Genomic DNA, 13,858 nt, shown 5'->3' with positions numbered 1-13,858 from the left:
TACTTCGTTTTCTGCCTGACTCCAGTGATGAAGACATCCGCTGTACAATCAAGGAGTACGACGTTAAGTCAGAAAGTATCCCTTACATAGCGCTCTCCTACGTCTGGGGAGATGCTACGATCAGGCACCCGATTTTTCTGGATGGCAGAATTGCACACGTCACGGCAAATCTCAGAGAAGCTTTGACACATCTAAGAAACGCATTCCCGCATTCTGACTTCTGGATTGATGCAATCTGCATCGATCAAGATAACCCAAAGGAGAGAATTCACCAAGTAGGGCAGATGAGAACTATCTACGGCAATGCAGCTCAGGTGGTAATGTGGCTGGGTCGAGGAAACCGAGACATCGAGAAATTGAGCTTGCTGATAGAGTCTCACTGGGATCACTGTCTCTCTCCGAACAACCTGAAAAATGACTGTTGGATCATTATAGGTTCCAGCATCGTCGACGCAGTGGTATATCTCATGCAGAACCCATACTGGTGTCGGGTGTGGATTATCCAGGAAGTCACCGCTGCCAAGAAACCCACGATCATGTGTGGTACTACATCCCTAGAGTGGGCCCGTTTGGGGCGATTTTTGGAGAGACTACGGTCCAATCACTTTGGTCATCCGGCGGGAATGGAATTCCACCACTTCGACGGTATGTTACCTATGATTCGTCTATACAACTGGAACCACAGTGTCACGCATCTGGCGGCCGCCTTATACTGGTCTTCAACGAGTTTTGCGACCGACGACCGCGACAAGGTGTATGCAATTCTCGGGTTAGTGGACAAAGGGGCTGGCCGGCTCCTCTCAGCCGACTACTCGCTTTCGCCATGCAACGTATATTGTCTTGCCATTCGCGCTATAGCGATGGATTGCAAGACAGGGGCTTGCTATCCCGATTTGTGTTATTATATGAATAGAGTAGCAAAGACATGCTTAGATGACGCCCTTGAACGAGACCGAACGACAGCAGGCAAAGAGGTATGTCAATCCTGCAGCGGTCCGGAGAGTTGCCTGTTAATACCATTCTAGAGTTCAGTTGAGCGCGGAACCATTATCAATACAGGATGTGATGGGAGATTATGTTCAAGTCATTCCAGAATGAAGCAACTTGCAGCTTGGCACAGTCCCCATAGATATGGGTTGAAGGTGAACGATAACAATGCGCCGTTGGTATACCATCCGGATGATGTGGAAGATGCACCTTTGCACGCATTCTTCATAGAGTAAAACACGGCTTAGTTTCTGTCATAACGTGCCAGTGTTGCGAGCAAGAGAGCCCTCTGGGAAACAACTGCTGAGTCCATAATTGTTGCTGAATTGCAGCCTAGTGCAGTTGAATTGTTGCTTTGTAGCTCAGCATTTGTCCCAACTTAGAAGCTTTCCTCTGGAAGCTGCATCACTCCAGCACATCATAAATACCCTCTCCAGCCCACCCATTCAACACCCTTCTTCAACACAACTCCAACAACCCACGACTCAACCACACTCAAACCCCCCACCACAACCGCCGATGCCACCGCTCCCATACCTTCCCAACCCATCTTCCCAAACAAACACTGCAAATCGAGAACCACCGGTGCATGAACCAAGAAAGCCGCATAACTATACTTCGCCACATCCACGCTACCAACCATCCACCGCTTGCTCAGAAACGCCAAACGCGGGTTGTGAAAAGCTTTCAAAAGAAGCGAAGCGAGGGTCAAGCCAGCGAACTCGTTGAAGAAGGCGTAGAGGAAGGCGAGTTGGTTTGGGCCGCCGAAGATGAGAGGGACGACTTCGCGGAAAGACATGCCGGTGTCGAGTAGCGATTTGATGTGGAATAGACTGAGAGAGGCGATGGAGGCGGTCATAGTGCCGACAATTCGTAATGTCGAGGTAGAGATGGCGTTCTGAAGTGAGCGGCCAGAGCGGTGGATGTATATGCCAGCGGTGTAGTAAACGACGTATTGGGACACGTACGCCAGCTGGATGAACAGGGGCCAGAAGGCTCGACCAACGGGGTAGTAGAGGCGGATGAAGAAGGATGATGTCGATATTAGACCCAGGGTAGCCAGCACGTGAGTCGTCCGGAAGGGCTTCGGTTCCTCTGGGGCGTTGGTAACTTCCATTTGGGATGGAGTCTTCGTCGACGGCACGCTGGTCTTAATATCGCTAGAGGCAGAACCGGCGTCCGCTTTCTCGCCCTGCGGCACCGGCTCCTGACGAGCAAAGCACCCCGGCAACACCCCAGCAAACACCGCATCAAAAACCAAAAGCGTAGCACAATACCAGACCGGCCCCCCAACCCCCCTCACACTCTTAACCCCCTCCCAAAATTCCCTCCCCACAACGCCCCATCCTTCCCCCCTCAACCTCCCCGCCAAAATCCCCCTTCCAAATCCCACTTTCATCAGGGAATACAGCAGTGTCGGAACACCCAGCCTCCTCCATTTCTCGCGCAGAAACTGCAATCTCGTCTTCTTCTTCGCAGCGATAGAGGAAAAGTACGCGGAGACAAGGAAGAAGGAGCCCATGAAGAAGGTTTGGTTTGTGACGTTGAAGAGGACAAGAGCGGGGGAGCTATTGGGGTAATAGCGGGGTGATGTATAGGACCAGGAGCCTGCGCCGCCGTAGGGGGTGGAGGCGTGGTGAAGGATTACGAGGGCTGTTAGGCTCGTGCGCAAGTTGTCTAGGGTGTAGGTGCGTGGACTGGCCATTTTGTAATGATAAATGTTGGGGGGTGATGGAATATTGAAGCAAGTCACTCTAGGAGGCGATTGCCGTTTCTTTTATCTTGTTCCGTTCCATGTATGTGGTCCTCGTTTTGGTGATGGGTGTAAGCAGCGGAGTATACACGCGTGAAGAAAAGTGGGGCTGCTGCCTTGTCGTGTAAGACGGAATAAACGACGGAATGGTTATGACACGGAGTGATGACAGGCCCTCGCCCAAGGCTATCTTGGCTCTTATCTTTCTATCATTAAGCGAAGTAGCTGTTCATCTCCATTGCGACAACCAGTCGTTCCATTTGGTTCTCTTCTGCAGTGCCTCTTCCTTTGCCGTAACCCTGTTTGCCTGTCAGGCCTCGGCACACACTTAGGAACACCCGGATTTTTCCTCTGAGCTTTGCGTAAAGACCTTTAACACTTTCTTCAGTTTGTTGCGTGCTCGTATTCTGCATCTTCGCGAAGAGAAGAATGTGGTCGAAGATCTCTTCTACAAGCGCCATGATCTTGCGTTGTCGCTTCCGCAGCAAAAGCGCAAACAAGATGCTGTCCAGGCATCTTTCGTGTGAATCGCGCAAGGATGCAACACCTTCCGTGACACGCACTCCGAGCTCGCCGGCTGCGTCTTCCTCATCCAACCTGGTCTCGACTGTCCGAACCAAGGTGTCAAAGTCGTCCCACGGCTCTGCAATGCCGGTCTGGAAGACGTAGTTGGTGAGCGTTATCACGAAGTGATACGCCTCGGTCCTGAAGTAGCGAGCGTTGCTATCTGCATACTCGCGTGGTAGATGCGAGACGACGAACAGCATGCGCAGAAGCCGCAGCAGGAATTTGAAGATGTAGTCGTACTTGTCTAGAGAGGTACTCGTGATCACAAGATTTAGCGGGGCTGGCGCCACGTATTGTAACCGCAGGAAGTCGAGAGCATGTAACGCATCAGGGTCCATAACCTTCTCCTGTTCCGCTTCGGTGAGGTTGCGAATAGCAAAGTTGAGCTGTCCGGGAAGCTCATCGTTATCCCTGTTGTTGAGAAGCGCGGTAGGCGCAGCTACAACCTCATCGCCCTGTGTTGACTGGTAGAGCGTCGAGGAATAGTAGCTCTCGCTGAGAACGCCTCGCAATGCCAATCGAAGCTCAGAACTCGCTGGTGGCCATGACGTTCGGGACCCTAGTTGCAACCCCATATGTACTCCACTACGCATCTTTCCTTTGTGACGCTCGGCACTCTCACGGTCGGGGTCAAATAGGGCGGTTGCCAGTAAGGATGAGAAGACGCCATCACCTAGAAGGTGGTACTGCCGCTGCAAAGACAAGTGAAGTCGCAGTTGATGTGAACGAAAGAACAAGCGGATCGTGGCTGCGTTGACCAGTTTCGCTTGCGCGGTGATGAGTGGGCGAAACGACAGAGTAGATGCTAAAGACATGGGTGGCGAGAACGTGTTGGAGATGGCCTCGCCATCATCATTTGTCCTCTCTAACGTTTTCTCTATGAGAAGCTGCAGCTCGTCTGGTAGCGCTCGAGACGACCAATTCGGTGTGTCATCCATGCGCCGGATAGAGTCTTCAAAGTATCGATCCAGGTCTTGAGGGTTAGTCGGGACCTCAGTCGCAAACTCTGGTGCTGATTGAGTATATAGAGCTCCTGTCTCGTCATGTGATCCTGTGCTGAAAGCGAGCAATGCTTGTCGGAGCCTCTCTTCGTACGCTTTTGCCTTTGACGCTAATATCTCGATATCTTGCCATTGAAAGCCCCAGTCCATGTCCGGAGGCTGAACTGCTAACCCATCAAGGCGAGCCAGGGGATGATAGGGATGCTGTAACTTCAAGAAGCGAAGACTGTGACCTGTCTCGAATATCGTGTTGCCGTCTTCTGGGGAAATGAACCTTGGCATCATTTCGGACCTGTACGTGAAGTCCAGTGTGAGGGTATCGCCAGTGGTGTCTTCAACAGTCACAAAGCTGTTGCGTTGCCAAATAGGCGCAGACACTTGCTCTTTCCTTATTCCCATCCATTCACCGAGAAGCTCCAAGCTTGGTCTGGACACCTGACTGAGCACCTGGCATGATAGCTGTCGAAGCTGTTCATCCCCCTCTTCCAGTTCAAGCAGGCGGTGGTGTAATATGGACGACAGTTGCTCGTTGGTTTTGGCGTGCTTGACAGCATCTGCCATACGGGCAACGTGGACAAGAATATTGCGAGGCTTGGCGAACTGGTGCTGGAGCTGAATGAGCGAGCGGATCTTGGTAGATTGCTTTCCCAGGGTGTCTTCCAGGCTTGAAAGGACACTCGATATCGATGTGGCCAGAGCGACTCTTGCGGGGATCGATGCGGCCGAGGCAAAGGTGCGCTCTGCGAAAGAGCGTAGATAGAGGAATGTGTTGCCGATGAATGTAAAGTGCACAATCAAGCTCTGCGCTGCTTGTAGGCTCAGTCCCGAAGCTCGTCCATCCGGTATGGCGGGCTGGAACGTCTTCAGCTTCGGGTTGAACTGGAAGAGTATAGAGGACCGGCCTAGACCAAGGTTCCAGAGCGATTGTAACAGCACATCTCCTTTCAGTATCCGACCAGCGTTCTTGCCCTCGTCTCGGACCAGCGTCGCATCGAAGGTCTCGGGACCATGCTCGGTTATATATGGCGTTTGGCTTTCGACGTGCCTTCCCTTTTCGAACGACTCCCAGGTATAGAACAGGACATCCTTATTCGCAGGTCCCAGGTCAAGGGCTATCTTCCAGACGTCTTCTTCGGGCTCTAAGGGCGGTGTCTCGATAGGAATGCTGTCGTCGTCGAAGCTGTCGAGCTCGGGTAGGGGTCCGAATTCGAACGTGTCCAGATCAGGCAGTCGCAATTCGCGTTCGAGGTCATGTTTGGGCGCGTAAGGATGGTCGAATCTGATTGAAGAGACTGTGGCTGGTCAGCAACGCGTTCACATGCTCGGATGAAAAGACGCGACGACCCACTGTCTAGCTCGAGGGGAGCAAAGAGCGACGACTCTTGAGAATCATCGTCAAAAAAGGAAGGCTGCCTCCACAGATGCTCGGTACTGAAGACGTCGTGAATCGAATCACGCGCATCCATGGCGGCGGATGTGGAGTAGTCGAGGGTGAGGGAGGGGTATGACGCGCCATGGTTTTGGCGACTCAGCCCTACGCGGACCCTTGCGCCTTCCGTCACTGTACCTGCAGCTCGCGACTGCGCGTTTCCTTCACTCACTTCCCTTCACTCCCACCCCCAAACATCCACAACATGCCGCCCCGAAAGAAGGCAAAGGCGAGTGCAGCTTCAACGCCCCTGCGCGACACTCAGCCCCAAACACCGCAAGATTCTGGCGTCGTGCAGTCGCAAGATGAGCTGCTCAGCGATCCCTGGGCCGACGAGCAGGAGACACAGCTATTGAAAAGCATGATGAAGTGGAAGCCTACCGGTACGACATAGTGAACTCTATTATCAGACACGTGATTGACATACTCAGGTATGCACAAGCACTTCCGCATGATTTCCATCCACACCGACATGCGCTCGCATGGCTTCGCGAGTGACGACGCTCCTCACACGCGCATTCCCGGTGTCTGGAAGAAGCTGTCGCAGCTATACGACCTGGACGCCCTCGATACGCGCGAGAACGAGTTCGCTTTCTCCGAAGACCCCGACCCGCTAGACCCCGACGACGCCAACAACATGCCCGAGTTCGAGCTGCCAGAAGACGAGTATGGCAAGCTCATGTGGCTCCAGCGCTTCCATCGTGAATCTTCTGCCGCCGGCTCGTCGCCACCCATGACGCCCATCCAAAAATACAAAGATCTTTACGCGCCAGGCATCGGCCTACTGAAAGACCTCCCCGATGGCGTGCACTCGCAAAAGGCTGAGAGTGTAACCGAAGCCACTCCCGTACCCAAGAACGCAAAGAACACAAGGACAGGCAAGGCTGTAAAGAGCGGCAAGGGTACCAAGGCTGGAGCAAATGCTGCAAAGAACAGTAAGGCTCAGAGCACCGTATCTGAATCCGCAGAAGAAGAGGACGAAGATGATGACGATGAAGAATCTAGTGCCGAGTCTGAAGAAGACAGTGCGCCAACTACTCGCCGAACGAATCGCGCGAAACCAAAGCCAGCGCCTAAGAAAACGAGAAGAAGGTAGATGACCAGAATTTGGGCTTGGGCAAGGCGTTTGGATTTATTGATACCCGGGTTTCGTGTGTTCTGTCGCGATAACATTGCAGTATGCGGGGCCGGAGCGTTTGATCGTCCTCGAATGTACACATCACATGTCATTGGTACCACCTCGGGCGATTGATCGGTCGAGTTTCACAGCATTGGGCGGTTGCATATTCACATCAGTACCTTGTCCACAGGCGCCACACTCTCCGTGATGTATGCATCGTTTGCATCGTCACAGGTAGCAGTCTGACGAACGCGCAAATCTTTGCTATAAAACTGTGCGCTCTTCCTCTCCTGGTCCTCTCAATCAATAGAACAGGTTTCTACTACGGCCGACCATGGAGAAATTACCACAAGAAATACTCGACGATGTGTTCGCACATCTCACCCATACAGAATCGGCGCCCCTTATCGAGCGATTTGACGGACTTTGCAAGCTCTCCGTCCGCACAGTACTCAATTGTCGGCTCGTCGCGCGTCGCTGGTTCGAATCGGATGTTTTGATACGCGATTTTGTCGATATAGTTTCCCGGACACCTCTCGTGTGGTACAACCATCGACTCCCAGTACTTGAAGAGATCACTGAAATTCCAAAATACACTCGTTGGTTTAATCAGACAATCACAATCTGTGGCATGGACATGGGCCTCGTTACCCTCGGAGAGTACGACCGCTCGGGTCCTGGGCGTGACGAGCTCGACAAGCAGAATCCAGTGACGCAGTACCTAGTACATCTGTTGCGCAAGATTAGTTCGATGGAGCACTTTCGATACTACCCCATACACCCAAATTGCCTCGATGGAACCTGGCCTAAGTGGAAAGTATCGGAACAGGACCGCGTCTCATTTGAGACTTGCTTCCAAGGAGGACCAGAACGCGCCAGGTACGGATATCCAGCACTGAAAGAAGGCGAATACTCTTGGTGGGGCGTTCAATTGGAGAGCGGATGGATCTTCCCCAAGATAATGGAGGCTTTTCAGGCGTCCCAACTCTGGTTGAAAAGTGTCGAGAGTCCATTACTCGGCAACAAGGCATCGTATTGCGCAATCTCAGGAAGGCGCGATCCTTTTCACAGCAACTTTTTTCGGAACAGCGATCCATTCCAGTGGTTCCCGAAAACGCTGACGCGCGTCGCTATCAATATCACCCGTCCCATGGCTGCGCCATTGCTGAATTTAGGTGGCCTTGAAGAGCTGGTAAATCTAGAATACTTGGAGATAACACTCTCGAAGACTCCTGAGTCATCGATCGGTGACGGCGGACCGTTTGGTGCACCCTTTGAGTTAAGCTCATGGTCCTCAGACCTATGGTATGAACTCGAAAACCTGAAAGAGTTTCGATTGATGTCGGACTACCAGTCCTCGTTCAGTGAATTCGATATCCTAAACCTCCTCAACTTCTTTCCGAACCTCGAGCGCCTTGCATTTGGACATATTCTTCTCACGAGCAGTCATGGGAATTGGTGTGATCTGCTACAGAAGCTAGCGGACCTCAACCTGAAGGAGCTATGGTTGCTAGATCCTTGTCACATCGTCTATGTCGGTCCCCAACACCACCACCAGCCTCATGTGGACAACGATCCTGATCTCGCGATCGAAGGAACCCACAATACAGACTACCACGTGGTCAAGTACGTGTCAGACGAGCACGTGTTGGACGCAGCAGAGGATGTGTGCGTGATCGACACAGGAATGGAATGGCCCGCCGAGGGTTGTGCATATCCACGGTTGAGTAGAGATTTCCAGTATCGCGGCTTTATCTTCTTCGAACAGCTTAGAGATAGCGATCCATCGTGGTGGCATGCTGAGCGTTTCAAGAGGTTCGTTCTCGAGGCGTCGGGAGAACTATCGTCAACAGAAGAGCTCGAGGAGTCGGATTCCTGATACGGACAAGATGGCTTCTGCTGACTTACACCAAACATCGAGATATGTCCTGAATGGTTTCGACATGTTTTTCACGGATTCGTACGTTACAAGGTCGCGACAAAGGGCTTTTCTTTTAGCACTTGCTGCTTGCACGGAGTACCCCAACAGTACGGCAACTATGTAGCCACGCCAACCTAGGTGCAGCATACACAGAGAGAATCTCGGGAGTCGCCTTGGGGTTGTGCATGGTGGTCACGGCTATTGAGTGTACATTGGATACGAATGAACCAATTTAACTGCTAATGCGACTTTTCCATAAGACCTATCTGTCTTTGTAATCGCGAAGACCTAGATGACAGCTCAAAGCTTACCCTTCGGCACAACCCACTCTCCCTTCTCTACCCTCTCACATATCTCCTTGATAGTCTTAGCAGCCCACTCAAAGTCCGCCATTTCCAAGTACACCTGCCCACTCAACCTCGTCCACCAAACACCCGCATACCACTTCATCATAATGAAGGTACCATACTCTTCACTACTCAGCCTCTCCATGAAGTCCCTGATCATGTTGCCGACTTCTTCCTTGTCGATGCCGTTCTTACTCGCGATGTCTTGGGCCAGAGACGGCGATATCGGCAGGCGAACATTAGACAAACAACACTGTCCCAGCGTACCAGTGCTGTTCTCCATGACTTCAGTGCCAAGAACGCTGGCGACGTGTTTTCCGGCTTCACGGGCGAGCGTTTGGCAATAGTCCATGATGACAGTCTCGCCTCCGAGAGTTTCGCGCCACTTCAAGGCCGCGGGCACGCACAAGTAGGGACTATTGTCGATGGTACCCACGAACTCGAAGTTGCTAACGAAGGGCGATTTATTCAGGTCGACGAAAGCCGACTTTGGTAAAGGCGAATCGACCTTTTCGCCCTTTGGTGTGAAGCCGTGGGATGTGGGTAGCGTGCTGCGCATGATGTCTTGGTTTCGGTGGGCGACGTGGAAGATTGCGCAGCCGCGGGGAACGTGGAGCCATCTATGCTAGATGAGTATGCTTGATGTACAATGATGAGAAGAAGGGCTGACTTGTGACAGTTGCTCACGAAGAAATCTGGGTCCAATGCCCCCAAGTCGATGTCCAAGTGGCCCACCCCATGGGCTCCATCGATGCAGCTCATGACACCAAGCTCTTTGCACTTTTGCGTCAAGCGCTCGAATGGCATCCGGACGCCAGGCGCACTAACCACAGTATCGAAGACTGCGATTCGCACTTTCCCACCTTTGCTCTCTACCTCTTTGACCTTCTTTTCGAACTCGGTCAGTAGCCAGTCATCCTCTATGGGATACGTGTACACAATCTTCACACTCTTTGCGGGAGTGGTCTCTGTTATGTATGAGACAGTCTTCTCACAAGCTCCGTATATGGTGCTGAAGATGAGGATGTGCTCGCCAGGTTCGAAGACAATGTTGCGAAGAACAGTGTTGACGCCGGTGCTGGCGTTGGGTACGAACACCAGGGTTGAAGAAGGTGTGTTGAGCAGCTATAGCATCGTCAGTAAGAGCAATTGAAGGCTGCATAGGTAGCTATATGTGTCACAGATCTCCTATACTGATATCACTGTGAGTAACGTACTTTCGCCATGGCTTCCCTAGCTTCATCGAGGATAACAGGGTATTTGTATCTGATGAAGGGGTCTGGACGACCTTCGCATTCGTCCTGGAAATCGCGCATGGTGTCGCGAATAGCACGAGGGATGGTCCCAAAGGAGCCTGATTCCGGTCAGCCTAACGTTTAGAGCACATATCTCGCCAGACATATCTGAGCAAACATGCCCATGAAACTATAGGGTGATGCTGCTGATGTGTGGGAGATAGAAAGACCCATGAACATACCATGATTCAAGTTCAGAAACCCGTTCGAAAAGCAGAACTCCTTCTCCCTTAGCTCCTTTCCAAACTTAACTCCATCTTTCGTCTTGACCTCCAGGGCGGCGTTGCTTGAGCTTGACGTCATGACTCAAACTGTTCGGACAATGTTGTTTGTACCATCAAAAGTTGCATCAGGCACGTATAGTTATATACACATACAAGATGTGACTCAATGTTGTTGTGACTGTTTCCCTGATATCGCTTGGCGAACGAGTCCGTACTGGGCCTCGCAGGGCGCATGTAACAAAGCGTCACCGAGGAGCCATTGACCAATCAGAGTCGCTAGCAGATAGAAGCGGCGGGGATGTGGGGTAAGCACATACGAGGCAGAACATCATGACTGTTGAGTCCCGTGCAGGTCGCGTCCTCTGCATAACTTTCGCCAACAGCGGCTGCGATGTTAAGTATCTCCGTCAGCCGGTACTTGAGGAGGAATTGGATAGCATGCCGCGAGTCATAGTACCAGGCCCAAGGGCGAACAGCTCCGTGCCACGACACCTGATGTTCGAAAGGCAGCATTAGCATGCTGCGTGATGTGCGACCTACATCTCGAGATACAATATACATGCGTGCAAGTAGCCTCTTCGGAGATAGAGCGCTGCTCCTCGGCCATATTTCCGTCCTATGACCGCTCGCGACGACTCAACACGCGGGCCGCGCTCGTTGGCTGCGTAGCCATCCCGCGCCACCTAGATATTCCGGGGCAACATTTATGGATTCCTCATGTCCCAAGTACCAGATCCTGTTGAGACGTTTAATACTAGTCTAACAATCGATATTCTCCGAATTTCGCGGCTATGAGACAACTCACATCATTCCCAACCATCGACGTCCTAGTAATAGGCGGAGGAAATGCGGGCTTCTCCGCAGCAACAGCGGCCGCAGAAGCAGGAGCACGCCGCGTCGTTCTCATCGAAAAGGCACCTGAAGAATGGGCCGGAGGTAACAGCTACTTCACAGCAGGCGCCTTCCGCACCGTGCACAGCGGTACCAGCGACCTCCTACCCATCGTCAACAACGTCGATACCGAAACAGCAAAACTCATAGACATGGAACCATACACCAAAGATGATTTCCAGAAAGACATGGATCGAGTATGTCTAGGTCGTTCAGATCCAGCCCTAAGCAAAGCGCTCATCTCAGAATCCAACGAAGCCGTAAAATGGCTTGCAAGCAACGGCATCAGATACCAACTCTCCTTCAACCGCCAAGCCTACAAAGTAAACGGCCGCTACAAGTTCTGGGGCGGCATGGCCCTCAAGACGCAGGACGGCGGAAAAGGCCTCATGCTAGACCACCAAGCTTGCGCCCGCAGACACGGAATCGAAGTGTACTACTCCACGCCTGCCAAACGCCTTGTATCCTCTCCCTCCGGCGCTATCACCGGCGTTGTTGTAGACCACAAAGGCATCTCCACCCACATCCCCACCAAAGCCGTCATCCTCGCCGCGGGAGGCTTCGAAGCAAACCCACGCATGCGCGCCCAATACCTGGGTCCATCCTGGGATCTCGCCCGCGTCCGCGGCACGCCCTTCAACACCGGCGAAGTCCTCGAGTATGCTATCCGCGACGTGGATGCGAAGCAAGCCGGGAACTGGTCTGGGTGCCATTCTACCTGCTGGGATGCCAATGCACCAGCTAACAGCGGCGACCGGCTTATCTCGAACGAATTTACTAAGTCGGGGTATCCACTCGGCTTGATGGTTAACACGGAGGGAAAAAGGTTTGTAGACGAGGGTATCGATATGCGGAATTACACGTACGCGAAGTTTGGGCGGGCGATACATGGGCAGCCTGATAGGGTGGCGTGGCAGGTTTGGGATCAGAGGGTTTTGGGGTGGTTGAGGGAGGAAGAGTATAGGGATGAGAGGGTGGAGAAGGTTTGGGGGAAGACTGTTGAGGAGTTGGCGGGGAAGTTGGCGAGGGAAGGGGGGTTGAATAAGCCGGAGAGGTTTGTGGAGACGGTGAAGGAGTATAATGAGGCGGTTTATGCGGCGATGGCTGAAAATCCGAAGAGGAAGTGGGATCCGGCGGTGAAGGATGGGCTTACTACGCAGTCATCGAAGAAGAAGCTGGAACTGACGAAGTCGAATTGGGCGTTGCCGCTTGATAAGGGCCCGTTTATGGCTGTCAAAGTATGCTGCGGCGTTACTTTCACGTTCGGGGGCTTGGCTGTCAACCCGGAAACTACAGCTGTTGTATCGAACTCTGGAAAAGAGGTTACGGGGCTGTTTTGTGTTGGCGAGATGTTGGGTGGTTTGTTCTATGGCAATTATCCTGGAGGAAGCGGCTTGACTTCCGGGGCGGTCTTTGGGAGGAGAGCAGGAACGGCAGCGGCGAGATTAGCTGCTATTGGGGATACTTCCATGTCTTCGAAGCGGCCGGCGATTCTGTCACTTTTATAACAGGAAATGAGAAGTACGATTGTGATTGGGATGCTCAGACTGAATGCCAATATAACATTTCTATTGGCTACACCTCATACAAGAAAAAAACTGAACAGGTCTGCAGACTACATTAACCTAAAACCTTGAGAAGTAGGTGACCTAACGTTAATGTAGGCTCTAGGCTGTTCAATCTTTTCCTCATTCTATATCTCACGACTGATCTCGGCGCGGACCAGGAGGGCCAAGGTGTCGTACAACAGTCCGCCACCTAGATGTATCGCGATTTCTCAGGGCACTTGTCGAAATCGCCACCGCAGTCCTTGCACTAATCGCATCAAGTCAGCATCGTTCACTCCACCTCAACTACAGCAAGATGCGAAGACTTACCTCATGGCCCTGGTAGCGGTATACATGGCACACATGCTCAACGCAGGTCTGTTTGCAACCGGTCTGTCCTTCAGTATGGCCATTCTACCACCTCGTCAGTCTGGATTGCACAAAGACTGCCACCATGACCTTTCGCTTACCTTGAGGCAGAATTCGTAGCGCTCCAAGCAGAAGTCGCAGTTGGCGTCGCGTGTGACGAGCGTGGTGCCTTCGTCTGCGGTGGATGTGGCGGAGACGATGGTGGCGGCGAGCGCGAGGAGGATAGCGAAGGTCTTCATGTTGCTCCGATATCTGGATGTATACCGAGGGCTTCCGAGTGGTCCAAATGGGCGTGTATTGAGGGCGTAGTTGAATGAGCGTGAGGTCTGAGAAGAAGAATACTGTCGCGCAACGGGCTAAAGAGTGTAAAGTGCGTGCTAATAGCGACTGTTCGACTTGATCGGTGG

At 52.4% G+C, this 13,858-nt stretch overlaps 6 protein-coding genes across 6 annotated transcripts; 3 read left to right on the top strand and 3 right to left on the bottom strand.

Moving 5' to 3' along the window:
* Nucleotides 1-2,952: 2,952 nt before the first annotated feature.
* On the bottom strand, nucleotides 2,953-5,774 carry J4E93_003534 (uncharacterized protein; the record flags this gene model as incomplete). Its single annotated transcript, XM_049341470.1, has 2 exons — nucleotides 2,953-5,600; nucleotides 5,657-5,774. 2 exons carry the CDS (start codon nucleotides 5,772-5,774, stop codon nucleotides 2,953-2,955), a joined length of 2,766 nt encoding a protein of 921 aa, XP_049200975.1.
* Nucleotides 5,775-5,942: 168 nt separating this feature from the next.
* J4E93_003533 (uncharacterized protein) lies at nucleotides 5,943-6,833 on the top strand (the record flags this gene model as incomplete). Its single annotated transcript, XM_049341469.1, has 2 exons — nucleotides 5,943-6,120; nucleotides 6,169-6,833. The coding sequence occupies 2 exons, from the start codon at nucleotides 5,943-5,945 to the stop codon at nucleotides 6,831-6,833; spliced, it is 843 nt and encodes a 280-aa protein (XP_049200974.1).
* An 818-nt stretch (nucleotides 6,834-7,651) lies between these two features.
* J4E93_003532 (uncharacterized protein) lies at nucleotides 7,652-8,736 on the top strand (the record flags this gene model as incomplete). The annotated part of the gene is made up of 2 exons (XM_049341468.1): nucleotides 7,652-7,736; nucleotides 8,033-8,736. The coding sequence occupies 2 exons, from the start codon at nucleotides 7,652-7,654 to the stop codon at nucleotides 8,734-8,736; spliced, it is 789 nt and encodes a 262-aa protein (XP_049200973.1).
* A 342-nt stretch (nucleotides 8,737-9,078) lies between these two features.
* On the bottom strand, nucleotides 9,079-10,441 carry J4E93_003531 (uncharacterized protein; the record flags this gene model as incomplete). The annotated part of the gene is made up of 3 exons (XM_049341467.1): nucleotides 9,079-9,745; nucleotides 9,796-10,250; nucleotides 10,343-10,441. 3 exons carry the CDS (start codon nucleotides 10,439-10,441, stop codon nucleotides 9,079-9,081), a joined length of 1,221 nt encoding a protein of 406 aa, XP_049200972.1.
* A 994-nt stretch (nucleotides 10,442-11,435) lies between these two features.
* J4E93_003530 (uncharacterized protein) lies at nucleotides 11,436-13,043 on the top strand (the record flags this gene model as incomplete). The annotated part of the gene is made up of 1 exon (XM_049341466.1): nucleotides 11,436-13,043. The coding sequence occupies one exon, from the start codon at nucleotides 11,436-11,438 to the stop codon at nucleotides 13,041-13,043; it is 1,608 nt and encodes a 535-aa protein (XP_049200971.1).
* Nucleotides 13,044-13,293: 250 nt separating this feature from the next.
* Nucleotides 13,294-13,690, bottom strand: J4E93_003529 (uncharacterized protein; the record flags this gene model as incomplete). The annotated part of the gene is made up of 3 exons (XM_049341465.1): nucleotides 13,294-13,350; nucleotides 13,413-13,496; nucleotides 13,553-13,690. The coding sequence occupies 3 exons, from the start codon at nucleotides 13,688-13,690 to the stop codon at nucleotides 13,294-13,296; spliced, it is 279 nt and encodes a 92-aa protein (XP_049200970.1).
* Nucleotides 13,691-13,858: the final 168 nt, after the last annotated feature.

The sequence above is a fragment of the Alternaria ventricosa genome (genome assembly GCF_023758065.1).
Source record: "Alternaria ventricosa strain BMP 2768 chromosome Unknown scaffold_5, whole genome shotgun sequence".
In the NCBI taxonomy this organism is placed as follows: Eukaryota; Fungi; Ascomycota; class Dothideomycetes; order Pleosporales; family Pleosporaceae; genus Alternaria; species Alternaria ventricosa.
This window is presented reverse-complemented; position numbering and strand designations above follow the sequence as displayed.